At 39.4% G+C, this 22,641-nt stretch overlaps 1 protein-coding gene across 1 annotated transcript in view; it reads right to left on the bottom strand.

The window, feature by feature from the left end:
- Positions 1 to 22,641, bottom strand: part of CNTN1 (contactin 1) — a 252,054-nt gene that overhangs the window by 70,297 nt on the left and 159,116 nt on the right. Inside the window, exons 4-6 of the mRNA XM_049814048.1 lie at positions 8,218 to 8,347; positions 5,266 to 5,438; positions 762 to 857 (exon numbers count right to left, since the gene is read on the bottom strand). Of these exons, the coding sequence (XP_049670005.1) occupies positions 762 to 857; positions 5,266 to 5,438; positions 8,218 to 8,347 (399 nt within the window). The remainder of the gene's footprint in view (positions 1 to 761; positions 858 to 5,265; positions 5,439 to 8,217; positions 8,348 to 22,641) is intronic.

Genomic DNA, 22,641 nt, shown 5'->3' with positions numbered 1-22,641 from the left:
CCCGCAGGAACCCCAGTGGGGTGGGAGGAGACGGGCAGCTGGGTCTTGCTCCGACCCAACCGAGGAGCTGGGAAGCCCTTGCCAGTATCGCGACTAGAAATTTTAACTAGAAATATGTCTCAATTCTTCAGTTCCCTGCAATACTCAGACACCGAGTAGGAAAACTAAAACGTTATCGCATTTTACATGCAACGTGCAGTGAAAGAGATGCTAACAGCCACAATTCACTTTCACGATGGAACTGCAGATGCTTGAGGTTACAGGCGTAATCCCTGTAAAGCTCTTCGGTAGCTCATGCCGAGAGAAAGGTCATGCTTCCAGAGCGTAAATCACCACATCTCCAACCCCTCTACTGCCTGCTGCTGTTCCATGATTTTAACAGGAGCCCATGACCATTTCTGTTGTGGTGACTTCACTGGGTGGAATGAAGCTGGGCCCTGCCCAAGGTCAGCAGAAAGTCTGGGATGACACAGTGACACGTACTCAGGTCTTCGGAATGGTAGGCCAAGCCTCCCCTCCGTTATCCAGATTAGTTTGAATCATGCTGTCTATTATATCAAAACCTGTTTGTGAATTCAACAATATCCTTTACGCATGTTCAACTACAAGCATATTCAAAATGGAAACCTAGCCTAAACCGTGATTCTCAAGCTGCATAAAAGCTACTGTTTAAGTACATGTAAAGGAAACTTTTAAAAATAAATATTATTTTGTCTTGCACTCTTAAGCAGTTACAAACGAAGCATGTTAAGCTGAATTACCTGGGTAGTGGTAAGGGGGCTCACAAAGAAGCACTGCTCCAACACCTTCTCGCACTTTAACCTCATAGCGCTCCTCAGGTGGAAAGGGATCCAGATCTAGTTTAAGAAAAGGGGTGGGGAGTAAAAGTGTGTTTTTCACTGCAATTATTTTTTTTTATTTATTATTTTCAGCCCTGTAGAGATTAATATGGAACTACAACAATATATAACAAATAGATACATATGGACCCATAATGCCAGTTTTGCACATTTTAATTTAGTCATAATCAAGTGCAATGAATTTTCTTTACAATATTTTAGTCATCATAACAGCAAACACCAGGGAAAAATAAACAACAACAAAAAGTGGTACAGATTGTATACCTAAGAGTAGTCAGGTGAGCTACATTTGAAGAAGCAAGCCCAGGAAGAGAGAGGACAAGGATTTTAGGTTATTTTTCAACTGGCTTTCCAAAATGCAAGTTTAATTCTTCACTGTAACTTGAAGTGGCTTCTCTAAAATGACCTGGCTGCCCTCCCTGACAACTCCAGCAGCCAAGGACAGGTAAGCAGTTAGCTCAGACACATTTTTGTGCCAGAGGTTTGGGACAGAAGCGACTCAGCTCCCAGGAGAAACCTTAGCTGACGCTCTAAACCAATTTCCATGCAGCAGGTAAAGGGACTGCTGTAAAAGGATAAAGAAACAAGTCCTTCATGGAGCTACATATCATCCCGCAGACTGCGGGAGAACAGTAATGGTATCTGCGGTGTTAGGACAACAGTAGCATGAGTAACTGCAACTAGGTCAATAATTGCACTTTGCTGCTGCTTTTCGCTCTCATTTTCTGTATCCACTCTGAAATTAAACTATAAACATCTTGAGGCAGGGAACATCTCCTGTGAAGCTTCTCCATGTCACCAAGCTCAGCGAGATTGCAGAGATCCTGACTAAAGTCCTGCTCTCAATGCTGCTGTGGTGCAAACAATACATCCATAATACCCAAGTGCACAGCCTCTGAATGCAATAATCTACCACAGAAATCATCTAAGAAAACTTCATTCAGATTACTTCAGCTTTCCTCGATGGCAGGCAGCTATCCAGTTCTACTGAACTCCCAAGGCTGGCTCTGAGATCTAACTAAAACTTAAGTTCAAGAGCAGCCAGCCAGAAACAAGAAAGAAAAAATCAGAACAGAGCTACATACAAAAAGAGATGAAGTAGAAAACAGAGACTATTCACTACTATAAAATGCAATGTATAGTTAGATAGATCCAGTAGACACTCTGCATTATCTAAAAACAATTAATTCCTTAACTTTCTAACAACTGCTATGTTTACTAAATATGGTGTAGGTAAAGGATTCCTCCAAGGCCAACCACAGCTGTCAGACCTGAATGACTACAAGAATGTGGGAAGCAAATGACATTACGCTTTGTCAAATGCGTGAAAAAAAACTCTAGGAGAGTTAACATCTGCGTCAAGGCAAAGACGCCTCTTCCAACTTCTGAAAAACTAATGTTTATTTTGCTCAAGCACACCAGAAGATAATACAGATCTTTCCAGTGACTGACTGGATCTTGACTGGGTCAATGCCTAAATGGTAGACATTGTAATGGGCCACTCTAAGGACTTCTGATTATTATTTTTATACAATTTTACCCTGTGCCTTACTGCAACGTATGTATCGAGTTCTCCACAACTAGCTCCCAATTAATTTGGAATATTATTCTTTGATAAAAAGGAAATTAAGTATAACAGACTGACATAGTAAGAATTAGCTATTTGTCCAGAGAGGTTTTCTAATCAAAGCCAAGGAAGCTCTTTACACAGATTGGAAAACTTCTACTCATATAATAGCTGCAGTAGTTTGAGTATATTCCCATTTCATTTGCCAACGTGGACCTTACTACATAACTACTGTCTATCTTCAAAATGTTGACTGATCTTTCCTGAAAACACCAATCTCCTTGTTGCAGACCTTTTGTTCATCTTGTAAATTGTCACTATTATTCATTTCTGCTTTCTTTGGAACAGGTTAGTGTTTAAAATCTGTTGCAGAAGTAGGAAAAAATTAAACATTACAATCATTAGCAACTAACATGTTGCCAATTTGATACTGCTTTGCATATGGACAGTGTAGGGTTTGATGAAAGGAAAGCCTACCATTGCTTTTAAGTTATTTTAGCTATTTTAAGTTTACATTTTAAGTGTAGATATTTTGTTCATAGCGTTCTTGAATAACCTTTGAAACTTTGGGGCAGCCACCACAAATTTATACATGGAATAGGACAGGCAATTTGTATATTATTATGTTAGTCCTGAAGTAGAATGGTCTATGCCAGGTGCAGGGAAGTCATACAATTATTGAGATGTAATTGTGCACCTTCATCCCTCTTAGGAAATGCTCTCTCTTCTTTGCGCATGCATTACTTGGTTATTACCCAATAATTATAGTAAGAGTGATTCCATGAATTCTTAATTGGAAGACGTTCATTTTTAGCTGGAATGAAAGAACTAGCATAATCACTGCACTCTTGTACGCACACAGCTAATATCTACAGTGTATGGAAATATCTCTTCATAGTTCTTGAAGCCTCTCTGCTATGAAATTGCTGTGGTTTACTATTCTGAAACTGCTTCCCAGGAAATAGAACAGTGTATCAACTTCCGATTTTGCTCAGGACCCACCAAAAAGCCACTAAGCATTCCTGCAGGTTAAAATTCCTTCCTTTAGGATTATGTGTGTAACAGCTATAAAAGACTTTAATGGGTTTTAAAGCACTGGATGTAAAAAACAGTTCTACTAAAGACAGTGTTCTCAGATGGATTAATTGACATGAAGTTTCTGAGAGAATGTGGCTTTTGTTCCATAATTTCAGTAAATGTGAAAAACGTCTTGCTCATGTACAGCTGGTCAAGACTTTTTTTGAACTCTTCTAAATGGTTGTTGCCGTTTTTCAACAAGTTTATGCAGTAGCAAAGGAACAAAAATTTCCACTAAAGATCAGGCATTTTCTATATTAATTTTAGCAACTCTATATTCAATTCTTTAGAAACAGTGACTGTGGAAGAAAATGTTTTTTACAGGTGATCATAAAAAGGAGAAGGGGAGAAACAACAGCATAAAGACGAACGAGTGTAGCATTTTTTTAACAGGTATTTAACAGTTTCCAGCTATCTTTTCACTTCTATTCCTCGCCTCTTTGCCCTACTATCATTGAAACATTTAAATATTATATATTAGGGTTCTGTTCAGTATAATTGCCCAGTACACTAACTATCAACGTTCAGCTCATGCAGTCAGTGAGCTGGTAGCCAGGAAAACATGCCTCAGACTGTTTTGATTCTACTTTTTTAATCTATTACATGTACTGGTTTCATTTTAAGTTAGCTACAGCAACGGTTGTGGCTTTTATCCTACTGGTCGTTCAGGACTGGCACCGTTGTTGCCTGCTTTAGGTATAAATAAATATCCTGTAAACTGAATTTTGATGTCATCTCCATTGGAAGGAAATAACAACCTGGCCTTCTATTCATTCTAGAAAATACACCGGGTAAAATACAGACTAAGACTAGATCAACTACAATGTGATCCATCCGCTCATTGCAGCCTCTGAGTTTCCTTGATGTATGTGGTCCCACAGTCTTATAATTACTAGCAGAAAGCAGAACGTTGCGCTTCATCTCTGATCTCATCCAGTAAGGAGTGAATTCTGCTCACAGAGGCTGCTGAAGGACAAGAGGAGCACTAAGCACTTAATGTCAGGATTAAAGGGCAGGGCTTGGTGAACGGTCACCCGTGAGTGTGGATTCCTTTTTCTGTGGATTCCGTTTTTTGTCCTCTGATGAAAAAATATATCTAGGGAAAAAAGCATCTTAAGGCAAAATTAAATAAAAATCCCCAACACTGTCTTCAGTCAGTAAAATTTTACATTACTCTTCATATAGAGCACATCAGTGCTTTACAATGCGTGTACTCGTTGACAGTGCAGGTCTGTGCCTATGCATGCATTCACAAGCCTAGTTCATGACTGACAGAAGCTGGCAGAAATGTCCCCCAGCAGGGTCTTTGTCGTAGCCTAGGAGCCAGGGAGCACGCTTTTCTAGCGAGCACCATGCCTTCCTCCTGCAGGCATCCCACTTGTGTTTGCACGGCAGCAGCACCTCATCACCATATGCCCCCGCTTGCATCTTTCTGCTGTGACTATCTCCCCTCAGGTCCTACCGTGATTTAAAAAGAGTCTGGACATTATTATCTCAAGATCTGGCTCCATGAGTCTCTGCCATTAATAATTTAACAATAACTCACTGAGAAGGATGTCAAGTCAGCTGAACGCTGAAGAATACAAAATGCTTACAAAACTTATTTTGTGTTGATCTTTGCAGACTAAGGCACTTAAGATACTGTTTTTTACGGAGTACTACAGCCATAGCACATGCTAGCAGAAGACACTGCAGTGTAAAACATTGGGCATTTCAAGCTAACCGTAGTGTTTCTACGTTTTGACGTAAACTTCGGCTTACATCCAAAACTCAGAGTGGCTTCACTGCTTCTGACAGTTCCAAAGATATTCGACACTACACAGACATATTTTCCAGCATCCCTTGATTTCTCTGGATTATTGATAACAAGTCTGCCTCCCACCATACTGTAGCGTTCCTTTGTTAAATCAATATCCCAGTTGTTGAGTTTCCACCTATTAAAAAAGAGAAGCCACATATAAGATTTGGCCCAAAAAAACAAACCTGGAAAGAAATACGATTTGAAAAATAACTCACAAGTTGTGATAAACTATACAGGGAGTTATTAATATACTTCTATATATGCTTTAAGTTTTCTTCAGCAAGAGCCACAGATTTTAACTCCATAGATCTTTTAAACGTAACAGTCTCAGTCCGCTCCAGCTTTCTCAGAGATGTGACATAGGTTAAATCCCGATTGCTGGCCAGGCAGTAAAGGATTCTTCAGCTGCCTGAGAATGAGCTAGCTAGTGATCAAGCACTGGGACTATAAACATACCCTCAAATAGTTACCTAAGGCCAAACTGGCTAAGAAAATACTCCCTCTGCACCTCCAAAGTATGGGCTAATGAAATTTTTAAGAGCTTTTATGCAAACTTGCTGTAGGGGATGAAATTGTTTCATAAAGGCTAACGTGCCAGTGAAGCCAGTGCAAAACCAGTGGCACGTCTACTTACTACATTCAGAAAATTGCTGGTCACTCTCACCTTAATTACTGTAAAACCCCACAGCCAGTTCACTGAGTCACTGTAACTTGCACTTCAGGGACTACGAGAGGAATTCGGTGGCCCAGGTCTGGCCCTTATGATTTCTACTTATTTAAAAAAAGTTAAAACACGTGGAGTGGGAACCAGTCAGTATTCATGATTTATAGCTCTACCTATATCTATTACTGTGACCACAAGGGGGAGCCCATAACCTTCTTTGAAAGGAACTGCACGTTTCCTGAGCACAAACAGGAAAAATACAACTTGGATACATTTAAAGATCATAAAATTCTTTCAGTGTAAATAATTTTTTGTCCCAAAGTAAAGATAGGCATTAGTGTTTGAAAATGAGAGCGCATACCCTATGTGTTCCTTCCTTATTGAAGATGTACTGAAACAGAATACTCATTTGGCAGCTGAAACTGCAATTGTCATAGAAAGTAACAATAATAAAAGTGTTATTATTAAAAAATAAGTTTAAAATAATGAAAAGGCAGGATTTTCAAGATGCAGTAAATAGCATTTAGGTTTTACAGGATTTTGGAGGTATCACTTCAGTCCTGTGAGACATACTACGTGTCTGTATTACAAATAAAAAAGCCTCTCTTCAGAAATACCTAGGAATAACTGTCAGGAGGACAGCTTATGCTGCAATGAAAAAGCGGCAGAAAGGACCCGTCTACCTCTGAGACAAGAGAATTTTGGCTCATGAACTGTTGGAGGGCTAAGAAATGAAGATAATATATCGAGGTAGACTACAATAATGATGTCAGGAAATAAGGAAAGTGACCTTATTCTGTATTGCACTTATTACCACATCAGCTATCAGCACTAGTTGTCAGATCTGTTCCTAGATAGAAGAGTTCTGCAGGTGTGAGGCAATTCTTCTAGAGTGACTTTACTAGTTCAGATTTTGCAGGGTCCATGATAGATAAAGAATGCTAAAAATTTATGTAGAGCCTGTAATCCCTCTATAGATGGTATGTTTACATAGTCTTGCAGACAGGGTGGGGGAGTCTCTGGAAAGACTGGAAGTGATGGGGAAGTATATCAGAAGGGTACCAAATCTAAGTGTATCTGATCTCTCCACACCTCCAGTCCTTTCCAAGCACGAATGGGGAGAGCAAACAAATGCAACAGCAAAATGCCATGTAGAAAAACTTGTAATGATCCTAGAGCCAAGGATCATATTCAAAAGGGGTATTCTAGTTCCCCCTCAAATCCTTCAATCACAGGTGGTTCTGTATATGTAGACACCTGTAAGCATACTAAAAAAAAAAAAAAAAAAAAAAGGCAATGAAGGCTAGCTAAGCTGGTTTGATAGAAGAATACCACAGTTGACCACAATACTGTAACAGATGTAAAAGGATGGCCAGCAGACTCAACTGCTTTTTCTGTCCTAGAAGCCAGAGTCTAGGAACACACGTAAAGTGAATATTGGGGGCATATCATAGGGTAATTCAATGAAATGGATCTCTTTTGCTGGCAAGAAAGTCCATCTGTCCCTTAGTTTGATGACAGCAGTTTTCTGCCCATGAATAGGCTGTAAATTAGTCACGGTCTTAATAGTGACAATCTTAAGTACATTTCTCTGTACGTAATGAGCAGATAATGGCTGACAAACTCCTATGGATGCCCCGAGATCTCACAACGAAGCAGAATTGCTCTGCTAATAACACCACCATTATTATGAAAGAGGTCATGTGTGAATCTCTATTAAAACTAGCTGAAGTGTTTTTCCAGAATACAGTTTTTCATGTCTTCAGTAGCATAGCTGACACATTTTGAGCATCTCTCTACAATATCGTGGATGCAAAAGCAACATAGGGTGTAGAATATCCAGGTTCAACAGCTAGTCCCCCTTCTTTCAGAGTAAAATAGGATAAAAAAGCTGTTCTGAATCAAGAAGAATAAGGACTTGAACCTCAGTCATCCTTAGCTAGAAAGACAGCCTCAATTATTTTTTAAAGGTCACTTTTTTGTTGTTGTTTTGCATCCAGATCAGTATTCCTTTCAAAAGCTGAAAACATTGAACACAACAGGAATACACTGTTTTCAACACTGTCTAGACATTCTGGCACATTGAATCAAGGTTGATTCTTAACTTAAAAACTCAAATCTCCCTGTTTTTTCCTGCCTTGACGACTTTATATCAGCCTGTGAAGACAGTCAATCATTTAATACCACAACCTGAAACACTCACTGAATAAAATATGTACGACCTGAAAATCAAAAGAAGAGATGTTACCTGTAAGTAGGGAAAGGAATTGCTCGAGCTCTGCAATTCATTGAAACTTGTCCATCTGAAGATTCTTCTGGATAGATGGTATCAATGGGTTGCTCCTCAAAAACAGGTCCATAACCTTTGTTTCCTTCCTCTGAAAAAACAGCAGAGTTTGAAATTAATTACTTTTTAATTAGTAGTCAAACTGAAGATGAATCTATATCACACCTTCCAGATTCAAAATGCGAAGGCTAAATAATGACTTCCCCAAAATCAAGTTCTATATGCATCAACAAAACCAGAGCAGGACAAATAAAAAATAGAAGTGCTGGCCTTCCTTCACTGACTCCTGCTTCATTCCTTCCATCTGGGAACTACAGTAACTCAAACTATGTTCCTATAGAACTACCCTCCCTGCCTTCTCTGCTGACATCATTTGGTTATTTGTCACAGTTTATGCCAAATATGATGGAGATAATTACGAATTGAAGATATGCCCTTTAGGAATGCAGTGAGGCCAACTTACTTCACAGAGGCCAACAAATTCTCATCAAACAGGTCCAGATCTAAACCAACTATCCAAATATTAGGTGTTCCTTATCTTACAACCTAATCGACTCCAATGGTTTTATATATTCAGAAAGAATCTTTACCGCATCAGACAAAAAAACCTCTTATGTTGGAGATCAAAGCTGAGAATTACCTTGTTTCCAGAACGTACGTTTGTCTTTCCTTTCAAGCTCAGGTATATGTATATGTTAACTTTCTCCCCTCCAAAATACAATAATAATAATAATAAAAAAAAAAAAAAGTCCCACACTGAAAATAAGTTAAGTTTGTAAAGTCAAGCACTTAAAGGTGAATAAATATCGAACAGGTTTGACAACAAACTATTATTTTTAAATCTTTATCCTCCATTTGCTGATGCTGTTGTAAAGGTTGCTGGCTCTGCCTGCCCCTGCTGCATTCCTTTTATCTCCCCCAAGCGTACAAGACTGCTCTTTGGGGTCTGTAAAAGCAAGACTAGGAGCAAAGGTGGAACGCCCTGGGAAAATTCTGCTCAGTAAATCCAGGATGCAACTGGCATTTTCTGAGATAACAGCAAATGTGCATTCTAGGTGCAGAACAGCACTGAGAGGAGATGGTCCATGCTCCGTAGAGATAACATTTTTTAGACAACACAGCTGTCTCATTCTCACAGGTCTCTACTGAGAGTGAACTAACAGGATGGACACTTGCAAGCAAACTCATGGGAAAACCCCAGTAGTACATGACTACTACCAGGTTCACTTCCCATTCAAGTTCAGAGCCTTGCTCCAAATCCCAGAGATGTCAGAGATCTGGAAAAATGACTGCAAGAATCTTGTAATACGAGGAAAAACAAAACAAACACAGTTTTCCTAATAAGATCTTCAGAGATGGCTGAATCATTTTAGCTTAAAAATTTCCAAAAGCAATGGTTAAGAATGGAAGAATATTAACATTTTGAACAGTATCTGTGCTGCCTCTAAAAATCCGCTACGTGTCTTGCAATGCTGCATTTAAAAAATCTTCACAGATCAAGACATTAACTGGCAATGTAACAGATGAACGTCCTTAAATCAAATTACAATTTTGTACTCATCCCCTTAAAAGTCTTGCCTTTGGTTATAAAACATTTTAGACTAAATAAGACAGTTTTTAGAAAACCTAAAAGAGAAGAAAGAATCTATCTATAGAAATAAAGAATGTAAATTATGTCAGTTGTTAAAATTTCACATATACATAAAACAATCCTTCTGCAGATATCTTTTTCATTGTTCCTAAATTCCATATGCATAGATAGACACTGGGTTACATTACTAGCAGAAGATTGGTTACAGATAAAAAGTTCCCTTTCCAGTTCATGTTTGGGGAAAAAAAAAATCACCGTTTCCCTTAGGGACAGGAGCAGGACCAGAAGGCACTGTTATGCTGCACCACATATGGTCAAACAACTTCCTTTTTAAAAACTAATTCCTGTAATGAGATGACTTTCAAAGAAGGAAAGAAGAGCAACTAGAAAGAACGGCAGACCTTTTGAAAAATGGTCTGCTTTCTTTGATATTTAAAGCACAACACTATGTAAAAATCTACATTGCTAGATCTACTGCTAGATCAAAAGAAGAAGTCATTTCAGACTGAAACGGCAAGAATCACGTACTTGCCCAGAACCTGGAATAACTGAGCCACAAACCTGATGGCACTTCCTATGCAGTTCTTAAATACGAATACGGAATAACAATCGCCTCTAGCAGCAAACAGCCGTATCGTATGCAGCTGACTCTGCCCACCTTAGGACTCAAATGCTGTTACAGATCCCTTAGGCATTTCACGGCATGCATTTTTTATGCTGCCAGCACTATTAATTTTACTGAGTGAATGTCTGTTTCTCACACCTATCGAATATGCTTTATAATGGCACTTCTGCTGCAATCTATTATGAACCTGGTTTCAGATGTCTGGCTGAGCAGAAAAAGATGTGCAGACTGAACGTCAGGTGTGGCAAGCAATAAACCTTTCGTTCTCAGACATAAGCTGAGTGTGGACCGGTGATACGAAACAGCAGGGGGGAGAAAAGAGAAGAGAAAGGGGTTTGTGAAAAGATCAGCAAGAACTGTTCACACTTTTAAGTGAAGTACCATGCCTGTGCAACAAAGTCTGGACAGTGAGGAAGGCCAGACCAAGGAGAAAGATCAGCTCGCTGAAGTTGTGCCTACAAAAAAAGGGGAGAAGTAAAAGCAGGGAAAGGAAGAAGGAAACGGATGCATTCGATAAACTGAGGATGAGAAGAAAAGTACATTTCATCTGTTCTGGTCCTGCTTTAGACAAGAGGATGGACTACCTGACCTCTCAGACACCCTTACTGCTCTATTTTCTGGGTACATTTCTTGTGATTTATATTTTAAATTGGAGCAAAAGCTATCACCTAATTCTGACTATTTGAGGCATTCTTCGGTGAATTCTTCAAACAAGATTCAGACTTTTCAACAGTGCTAAAATGTATTAGGAAGTCTTTGCAAAGGTCAAGAAAATCTCTACCCAGCTGATGAGATGAGATCACGGATCCTGTATAACCACCACTGCTGCTGGAAGGTGGCCCTGTCATCCCTTCTCCGAGCGACACTTTCCAGCTGGGCAGTGTCATTTTCCCTCTAGGCACTCCTGCAACGCCTCTCATGCTTGTCTGACTTCTTAGGTAGCTGCTAACGCTAAAGAGAGTGGAAATCTATTCAATTCTAGCTTTCTGGGTTAGTCTTCTGCCAGTTTAGTGAGGTGCATTTGTCCACTGATGAAGACTTACTTGTGCCAGTGCAAAGGGTGGAAGGGGAGCAGGGGCGTAGGCTTCCACCTCCTGAGTGGAAAAAAGTTGTCTTACGGACGGAACCATCTGAAAGAACCGCTGCCCAAGATAGATGGATATCTCTGAAAGCCTTATCACTACTTACAGATGAGCTACAAAACTGTAGTAGTACACCTCTATGGCCCTGCACAAGCCTGTGAGAGATCACAATATAAAATATCCAACACGTTCAGAGAAAAGATACCGAAAGGATGTCTGAAAATAACAATCAGAAACTACCTGAGGCTGTTAGTTTCAAGTCATCTCAAGAAACTTCATCAGAAGGGGAAAATGAAGGCACAATAAAAAAGCTTATTCGGTGCATCCTAATCCCGTATCTATTTAATTCAGGAAATGTCAAACTTTTCCATATAGAAACATATTTTTTAAAAATTAATTAGCTTTCAAATAACTTTATTTTGCGTGGTATACACTAATGTAAAACATAGAGACAAAGAGGTTTTCCAGCCCATATCCTGTTGGGGTTAAACCACGATGATTACTTAGGTCATAAAAAGAACAATTAAAAACCAAATCAGTAGCCAATCATCCTTGTATCAGTCCTCTGTGGATCTCCCTTCACCTCGTATCCTTCCATGTCCGAACCATTTGCCCGCTCAAATGGCCCTGCAGCCTCTGGGCACCCTGCTCCTGGTTCTCCCTCTCACATCCTTCTCCTCTTTGATAAGGAAATTATGCTCATCTGTAAATATAAAGGTAATGCAAGACTTTTCAAAATAGCCACCGTATAGGTCCGCTTCTTATCTCTTATTTCTTAAAGCCTAATCACTGTCTGTTGCTGTTAGCGTATTTCATTAGTTCAGTATTTATTTTCATAATATAATTCCATATAAATTTATTAATTCTATGTATTTCTCTAACTACACTGACACTAAACCACTCATGTCAGGTACAAATCTGGCATAAATTTAACAACACAGCAGACAAAATCTGACTTGATTTTTGAAAGACGAATGACTTGAGCAAAGTTGCCCTGGATGTAAGTCACCGTAACACTGGTAGGAAGAAGGGAAGGGACTGATTCTTCAAACCCAAATACAGTTATTGTACATTAAAAATACCCTAAATTAACCATGTAACCTTCCAGCTTAGCTTACAGATCTTTACTTAAAAACACATTTAGGGAAATGATTCATTCAGTTCCTGATACTAGAGGGTCTTGTCATCTATCCTTTGCATAGGCTTGCTGCAGACAGGACGAAGGTTGAGTAGGGGTGGGGAGAGTGTGGTCACTTGGTCAGTTTGGGATTTGAGGATCAGGAGCCCGAAATGCAGAGAAGATACGTGGTACGAGCATCCCAGGGATGAAGCTTCGGACACTGTGAAAAAGGGAGGATGCAGGTGTTAGGTCTATGGCTATTTTGTGGGAATGGCGAAGTGATCACGGGCTGCTTTGACATTATTGTGATGAAAAGAAATATATATATCTAGGGAAAGGAGATGGCGTAACTAGAAAACCGCTTGGGGTGCAACTGGGGAGGGAACCAGAGGAACTGAAAGAGAAAAAAAGGAAACTTCATGTGGTATAAATGAGGTGTCAGGAAAATACTGTCCAGTGTAGACATCATCATACAGGTATGACTTTTTTGGCAAAAGCGTGGACAGTCTTAGGGGAAAAGCGGAGGAAATTCTCACCATCCAGGAAAGGGTGAGCAGGGCTTACCTGCACATGAACATACACACACAGAGCTCAGCTGCTGCTTTCTTCCCAACTCATTTCCCGCTCAGTCCTGTTAAACAGTGTTTGAAAAACCCTTTTCTGAAGAAATAATCTGTGTTTTAATGTCTGGCTGATTGTATTAGTTGTTCAAAGAATTCTTTATCAGCTGCAATTTCTTGGTTTGACATTATTACCACATTTTTGTCAAACTCCTAATTATCTAGACTTTTCATGTCTGGGTCCCAGCTTATCTGGACGCAAGACATACATACTCCTAATATTCAGGGCAACATGCCCTCCATTTTTTCACTTTTGATCTTCCCAAGTACATGAATTTTAATCCTTTTAAATACAGCAAATGACCTGCTGGGTCTTTTTTTGATTGTAAAAATCACTAAAAAAGGGTAACTGATTACCTGATATTTCTACCTACCTGATCTCAGTATATCCTACCAGACCTACCATAGCAAATCATCTCAAAAGGTGTTTTTTTGACTGATTCTACAAACCCTCCAATAAGTAAGATTCACAATTTCTTTTAGTAAATTTATTCCAATGCCTAACAGTGCTTACAATTAAAAGATTTCTCTTTTAAACATCTAAATTTTAAAATCTAAAGATCTTCAACATTTGGACTTTTTAATTGAATTTGCTATTTTAACTAAAAGTTCTCGTATTAGATCTGAGTTTCATCTGGTATTTTACTGGCCTCTTGGGTAAGAAATAATGAAGAAAAAATTGCACCAAGAGTATTTGCATACAACCACTCATCGTGTGCTTCATGTGCAATGAAGTCTTTAAACATAAATATTTACATTCTACATAGTAATAACCAACTACGCCAACCTGTTACCACCATAGACTATATAAAACACTGAACTCACACCATCGATTTCAGTGGGTTAGAGTGCTGAGCAAAAAATTCCTGTCAAGAGAGAGCAGGGTTAGTTTGCTTCTTTTGACACCAGTCATCCAAATCACTTTCAGACAAGTCAATTTGTTTTATTATCAGCTAATTCCATCCTTACATGCATCTAATTCATTTTGAAAATCGATTTTGCTCATAGATTAAGGATAATGTCATGAAGTAAAGCTGCTTATAATTACGGGAACTGCTCTATGTGTGAACACAACCAGAAAGGGAAGTTAAAAATACGTAGTTTATATTAAAGACTATTGTCAATTTTTTTTAGTTCACAGGAGAAAACAGCAGTTCTTGGGCTTATTTTTTTCCAATACAGAAAATGGAATAAACCCTAATTGTTTACTTCCGTCTTACTCATCCTCAGCTACAGACTGCACATATCACACATGTTTTTTGGGGGTTGTTTTATGTGTGGCAAATCATGGAATGTAAAATGCTTTTAAAGGCTTTTCTTACAGATAATCTGGGTTTGCAGCACTCCAGTATCTCAAACCTTAATGAGATGACACAGAGGAGATAAAGTTCAATAAGTGAAGTTATGACAAGAATAGTAACTCCTCCTTTCCTCTTTCTCCAATGTGTACTTTCTTGTGTACTGTAATAAATTCAAAGTAAGACTCTTGACATTAAGTATAGGATTTATCTCACATACTTTTAAAACTTAGGGATATTGTCCAAACGAGTCACATAGGCTTTCTTTAGAGGGGTCAGACAAGCATTTCCAGCAAGTAATTCAGATACCCCAGTCTTTCTTCATCAGCCACAGAGAAAGCTGAAACCTGTGTCCCACACCCAATCTTTAGATGGTTAAAAGAAACTGTAATGAATCTTCCTGTAAGAGAGTCTGGATTTATCTGACTGTATCTGTGGAACATGACCTGGAGCCTCTCAGCCGAGCCCGCTAGCCAAAGCCTACTCCTGGCACTGAAGCCAGAACCAAAGGCTACTCCTGGGGCTGAACCTTCTGAGGTAGCCGAAACACCATCACTACCAACAACAGGAACGCCATCAGCAATTTAGCTCCCGTTTCCTCAAGTGTTAAGACTCAGGAGGGGGGGTACAGTGATGGCACAGCCCACTCCCACAACTGATGAGGGACCTATTACTACACACTTGGTTTTACTCGTTTTGCAGCAGCACCTAGGAACCTCTGTGGAAGGTCAGGGAGCACATGGGCAGGCAGTACTAAGAAAACAGTCTTTGCCCTGAAGAAATTATTATTTCACTCCACTGCAGCACCAGAAGTGCAAGTGCACTTTCTGCTTCTTACTTGTTCTGCAGGGCTCAGGCACCCCGAGAACACAGAGAAGGTCAAGCATGAAGAGATACTATTGTCCTTACATCCTCACATGTCCGAAGGTAATAGTGTACCTGTTCCTTCTTAGCCAAATTTGAACATCCTCTAGCGGACGTCATAGAAATATACGTTTTTGTCCATGAACGTTATGCAGAAATGCATTGAAATAGTGATTTTATCAAGATATATAGGAACATAATTTCCACCATACCAGATGACTCATCAGTTCCTTTTCCAAACTTTCCAAACTTTTTTTTTTTTAATGCAATACCTCTCCATACCATTTACTGCTGGCACAGATGCTGCATTTGGATCTATAAACAGTAAATCACAAAGTGTAGGTTTAATCTATGAAGTTCCTGGGGCTAAAACTACCGTCTCCTTGGGTATCTGCCTTCATGGGACTGTAAAGTCTGGAGAGCTTTCCTAAATCCGTTTATGAAGCAGAGTTTAGTGCTCAGATTAAACATGACATTAGATATGATGAATGGGTATGTGTGAAACTGAAGACAGCTCACGAGTTCAACAATTTTCTGTTTTATAATAGCGCTGAGCAAATGGTAACCCCAGGCAGCTGGCACATCGTGGCTGAAGTAAGGCACGCTACTCGTGCTGTAGTACTTTGTTTAAAAGAGTCAAGACTCATCACCGCCACTACCAATTTTCAATGACTCTTTCTAGGTTCAATCATAATCTTCTTTTCTTTCTATCAGTTCTACACTTGGATAGCTTCAGAGAGTCAGGATTTCCTGGGTCGGCACCGATGAGGTGAGAACTGGCCACAGGCGCGTTGTTTTCCAGGACACCGGGTTAAAGGAGCAAGTTGCAGCACAGCAAACCCAGTGCAGCACGTTTTCTCTGACTTCTGTTGCTACTTTCAGCACTGCGAATCGTGAGGCTGATACCTACCACACAGGCAGGGAACGTGCACTAAAAAGGGAAGATGATCTTAATCGGGACTTCCGTATCGTGTGGCAGAAAATTTGGAAAAGGGAAAAAAAGACTACCCTATTTCCTGGTAGATGCAGCTACTAGTAATTACACATTACATCACAGTTAACATTTAACAACCACCATAATTCAAATATATTTATTTTTTGTCTGCTCATGGACAGTTGCCACAAGTACACTGGGAGTTACTTTATACCTCATGTGAGACGTTATTTTGTAGGGAACCTGAAATGGATCACTCTTACAATTTATCCAATTGAATTATTTGTACAGACTGCTACCCGTCTTTTCTATATACTTATTCTCACATTTTGCATAATCAACTCTTTATCTAACCTGAATGCAGAAAGGTAGAAGAAAAAAAGAAAATCCCCAAAGGAAATAGCATACTGTAATTTTACTGTGTTTTAGAATGATTTTCTCAAATGTCTCTCAAAGACAGGTCACTAAACCATGTTAGGACACTTGTGCATCATTCTATCTTCATATGGCTAGTATGAGAAAAAAAAGCAAAAATGTTATAAATTAATGTTTACTCTCGCTTTCTAATTTGATATACTGAGAGAGATTGCAAGTACAACTTCATTTTCTACATTCTTTAAAAGGTATATGTTTCCATGTTGGCTTATAGCGTAGTTATAATTTATATTTCATGCAGGAGGTGTGGAATGTTCTTTCCTGAAGAGTAAAAATAATCTTTTAGCTTTTTCCTTATTTACAAAGTTATTAATGCTTTTTCTTTCTAGAATGTACAAAAGTGACCCACATTCGGTTTCAGAACAAAACTGTCATGGCTGATATACAGTGTTACCACACCCTTTTTTAGAAAGTTACATATTTCAAGTGATTCACCAGAAATGGTGGATATATAGTTATGTGGCAATTCCTTGGGAAAGTAGGTTAAAAGGGAAGTCAAACCTAAGATCAAGTCACTTCAGTCGAATCCTTCACAAGTTGTGAATCATGTGCAAGAGATTTTTAATGGATGTCTATTTGTATATTTTCCTTATTTGTTCTAAAGTGTCTTTAACCTCACTAAATCCTCAAACCACAAAAAAAACAGAGAAGTAATTGAATATTAGTAAGGCAAACAGCTGATTAAACAAAAGGGAACAAGTGTTCCCTTAACCAGTACTTAGGGCACTCGGGCTTCTCGAAAGGCTCCCAGATCCAGCACCATTAAAAAAGTCTTTTACTCGGGAAGAACAACTTGCTTGCATGTGTCAAACAGAAAAACATCGGTGTGTAAGGTACCGTATGCAAAAGAAGCTAAGAGAGGAAATGATGATGGGTATTACTGAAATACAGTGAAGGGCTGGCAGTGAAACATGCGGGGCTATATGTGCCTATGAATCCATATGTTCAGAAACTACACTGGATGTATCCCAAGGCCCTAACCCTGCAAACACTGCTGCACATGCATTCAACCCCATAGTAAAAAAATCCAAAGTTCCAAGACCAGAAAATCAAACCTCCATATACTAGAAGGGAGTGCTGAAAAATAAAGGGAGAAGGATTTGAACGCTCTTTCAGACCTACAGATTGCATACTTTAACAAACAACGTTTTGCTTTAAAAAAGAAAAGGCAAGACTGTATAAATTTTCCTTTCAGAATGTCTGCATAAAACAATTCATTTTGAAGATAATTGCAAGAAGGTTGGCAGTACTTTTTTGATGGATAAATGCCTAGTAATTCCACTGTAATGAAAATATATTTTCAATGAAAAATGGTAACACTTTTAGTAAGGGATGGCTACAAGAGCTTCCGCTGGAAATATTAAGCTCTTTAACTTCATCTTTAGCAAAGGCAAAATGGTAATACTGTTTGCTTAAAGCAAGTAATAATAAGACAGCAGTGAAAGTGCTTAAGTTCATTAAAGGCCTCTCGTTCTTTCAGGAACCTGATCCATCACAAAATTTAAGCACGTAAGCTGATCCAAATCAACAAGCTTATGTATAAGTGCAATGTTAAGCACATGTTCAAGTCTTCTGCTGCCTAAGAATCAACTTGATTCTAAAAACACCACAAATTGTGACGTGACTATCAATAGCAAATCACAGCAAAAAGTTTTCCAAAGGTCAATGTCAGAAAGAAGCTAAACCAGGGGGAAAACCTTAAGATCCCATCACTCCTGCTGCGCACCGAGATAAAATTATTTTAATTAGCACCTTTCTTTTTCTAATAAGCCTCCTCCTCCTCTTTCTGTTCCTGCTTCCCGTACACCTCTCTGTTTCCCTGGCATTTAACATTGCCATAAGTGGTTGCTGGAGACAGTCATTTGGTATCACTCTCATCAGTATTGATCTACCTGGCAGTGTTGTATCCTGTTACGTATTTTCACGAGAGAGGGACAAAGATCTGTTGACACAGCACGTGGCTAGGTTAACCTGGAATGCTAACGGATGCTGAACAGAAGAGCCATGGACTCATTCATTATCTTACCTAGCACTAAGTCGTCAGGATCCGTATCGTCATCGCAAGCCTAGAAACCGTTTGATATTTAGTAGATCTTGTACTGTTTTCAATATGTCACAGAAATGAGGGCCTACTAGTGTCTGACAAACTCATGGTCAGAAACAAGATGGTCTGGGAATGAGCCAAATTATCTCTACTGGGCTCGCAGGAAAGTAGACAAGGCAATTCCAGGTTTTGGAGCATCAACGATCACAAAACACATTATGATTATTTATTTACAAATGCCAGACACTCTGCGGTAGCCTGAAATGGTCTTCTAAGATGCAAGCAGGGACATGGCAGACAAGGTAAACAGGTATTAAGTATATTCATCCACTTTGTATTTTAGAAGAAAACGCACATCTCTCTTTAGCAATTGTGAATAATGCCATATGTTGTGATAAAAAGCTTTAAATAACATAGATTCTGGCCCTCAGTTCTTAACATGTATTTTTGAACCTACTGTTCCAGAGAAAATCCAAGCTATATATAATTTAAGGTTTGGGGGTTGGATTGGTTTTTTGAGATAAGAACAGTTTAATAATTGAAAATTATTTTAATTTAATTGAAAATAATAACAATAATACTAAAGGAAGATAACAAAAAGAGAGTGAAATATAACCCAAGAAAGACAAGTGTAGCACAATGCAATGGCTCACCACCTGCTGACCGATGTTCAGACAGTCCCCGAGCAGCGATCTGTCCCCACCCCCAGCCAACTCCCCCCAGTTTCTATACTGGACACGACATCACATGGTCTGGAATACCCCTTTGGCCAGTTGGGGTCAGCTGTCCTGGCTGTGTCCCCTCCCAACTTCTTGTGTCCCTCCAGCCTTCTCGCTGGCTGGGCAAGAGGAGCTGAACATTCCTTTGACTGAGTATAAACACTATTTAGCAATAACTGAAAACATCAGTGCGTTATCAACATTCTTCTCATACTAAGTCCAAAATATAACACTATACCAGCTACTAGGAAGAAAATTAACTCTATCCCAGCTGAAACCAGGGCATCCACAACACTCATGATGTAGCATTTCACAGTCTATAAAGAAGATTCCGTCATCTTGATGGAGAAGAGGTCCCAGTGGAAGCCAGCAAGACGCTAAAGGGACATCAGTTTCCAAGAACCAGTCACCAGTCAAACAGAAAAAGTAACCACTCAAGCAGTCCCACTTCATATTATATGGAAGTGTTAGATTGTCTTTGGGAAGTCTGCCTCTACTTTTCTGGACTGAAAAGAGCAGGAGAATTACCCCTATTGCGTATGTGCCAGTGCAGTCCTTGAAGAGCCGCGTCGGTAATTATGTAGTTTCTCCTTTACAGCAAGTTTCAAGGATGAAAGGCTCCAACCCTTGGCAGAGCAAGTTTCTCCACTTAAGCCTAAGAATGACAGGGTACAGCTTGCTTGTCTTCTCAGACTGCCAAGAGGAACGCCAGCCAATACCAATTATAGTACTTTTAAACATACTCACATTTGCCTTTTAGTTACTTAAATCGTTTAGGTGATTCTTCCTTAAAAACCTAAGTGTTACTTCAAAAGTGACTTAAGAGCCTAACATGTTGATCTCATGGGAAAGCCAGTGCTCAGCAAATTAGGGATGAAGGTAAAGTGCAGCAGTTACTCTGCACAATCTCCCCACATGAGCCTTCCAAGCGCGTATGAAATACCAGCAATGTACTCAGAAATTGAGCTGCCTTTTGAGGCCTGATCTGACCCTAACTCAGGTGCTGCCTGGCTCTGAACTATGAAATCCCAAGGTAAAAAGTAGAACGGTTTCATCAGAAATAAAATATCGGCGGAACAGAGTAATATTTTTTGCTGTTGATTCCTCTTTTAGCCAAATATAATCAAGTATTCATTAAGCACAATAAAATATAGGGCCTTTGCAGCTTTTAATTAGTTTTTTGGAGGAAGAAACAAAACAAGCCTATTGTTGAAAGACTTAATTCTTTTGGTTCAAGGTTATTATCTGAAGTGAAGATACACTTTGGTTCATTGATTTATATGGGATATACTAGATGAAAGAAAAGTTTAGAATTGAGACTTAGCAATAGGATATGAATTTAACTAGGAGTCAAAGGCAACTTAGAACGATGTTGGAGAGAGCCCAGATGTCAGGCGAAAGAGAAGAAGAGTCAAATATTACCAGTAACAGGCACAAAACTTTTTTGGCAGTGGACTGACAATCATCACCATGTTCCCTGAGGAGTGATTTGCTGCTCTCATTTGCCTTACACTGCTCAAAGTGCACTCTGAAAAACAAACCTTATTATAACTGCCCGTTCTATCAGTAAGTGAAAGACCAAATTACTTATGACTTTTTCATCAATTTATATCTGCAAGACTACATTTCAATCAGTAATTTACCTGGAAAATAAATATTGTTCCTGTCTCACTGCAGAAGATGATCTCTGCCTAAACTTCCAATGCATCGATTCATGTAATATTTGCTTCCCTTCAGTCAAGTGTGCGTTCCCCACTGATGGGAAATGGCCAGTCATTGCAACAACTCTCAGCGTCTGCCTTTGATTACCACAAAACACAACTGGCTAAAAGTCGGAGGTTTTATTCCAAAAAAACCTCCAGATTTCTAAAAAATACGTATTTCAGTTTGGGAAAAAAATATTTTTCGATTTCCTGCAGCAGGAAAAAGATCAATTTGAAAACAGATAAAAACACTTAGCTTATAGGCTGTCAGAATACCTGTCACCCTTTCAGGACAAATTCTGAACATCTCAAGTCAGTGTGGCTTCAGATTTTCAGCTTCCTAGCTCCTTGTTTCCCAAATACCTCTAGCTGGTAAGTCTGAAAGCTCTCAATTCTCATTCAAATGCACGAATTCTGAATATTTTCAGGTTTTTTGGCCGATATCTTTGAACTTGGGACAGACCGTGTGGTGAGACATGCCAAAGGACACTGACCCTGGAAGCTATCAGTTTCCTGGCTCCAGAGCAGTTAATATTGTAGGTCTGCTTAGGAGCCACGGGTTGCAAAAACCTTGACTGGTGGCTCCAGGGTCACGGATTGGTTTGCCCAAAGGCAACTTACAGGGCAGAACGACCTAGAACTGTGGGTCCAGCGCCACAGGGGGCAAGGTGAGCCAAATACACTTCCAAAGAAACCCCGTGTTTTGTTAAAAACTGCTAAAGCAACTTCTTTAATATTCTGCCTTCAACTTCTGCTCCCAGCTAACTTGTCTCTTCGCTCTGGTGCTTGGTGTGTCTTGTTACTGAAATGAGAACTCATGATCTTTACCCAAAAACTTGTCCCCGATTCCCACATTCTCCATTATTGTTGCCATTGCCAGCATTCCCCTTTCTGCGTGAAAGAACACCTCCTAGAACTTGACCGGATCATTCTAATTGTGCTCCTTCTTTCTCTACAGTTATCTATCTTTCACTTTTTAACCGCACCATGCAGACTCCCAAGCAACCCCTTAAATTTTATCTTGGTTACTGCAGCTATGTATTTTCTGGATACCGTGACATTTTCATCGCCAAGAAATACACTGAAAAGGAAAATTTGCTAAGACTAACTGCCAGCAGCTCTAGCACTCATTTGAAACGAGAAACCCTCCAGCAAGATTCAAGTGCCGGGGCCGAGCAAAGACTGCAACATCAGATTTATATAATCCAGATGGGTGTCATAAACTCTAGGTGACAGAAGCAGACTTTCTCTCAACTCAAATGGATATTTAATTATTTATGCAAAGTACAGCAGGTCCAAGAGCAGAGAGTGTGCACGCTACTCAGCCTTGCAATAACACACCAGAAATAG

Source organism: Accipiter gentilis, chromosome 11, assembly GCF_929443795.1.
Source record: "Accipiter gentilis chromosome 11, bAccGen1.1, whole genome shotgun sequence".
NCBI classification, from domain to species: Eukaryota; Metazoa; Chordata; class Aves; order Accipitriformes; family Accipitridae; genus Astur; species Astur gentilis.
This window is presented reverse-complemented; position numbering and strand designations above follow the sequence as displayed.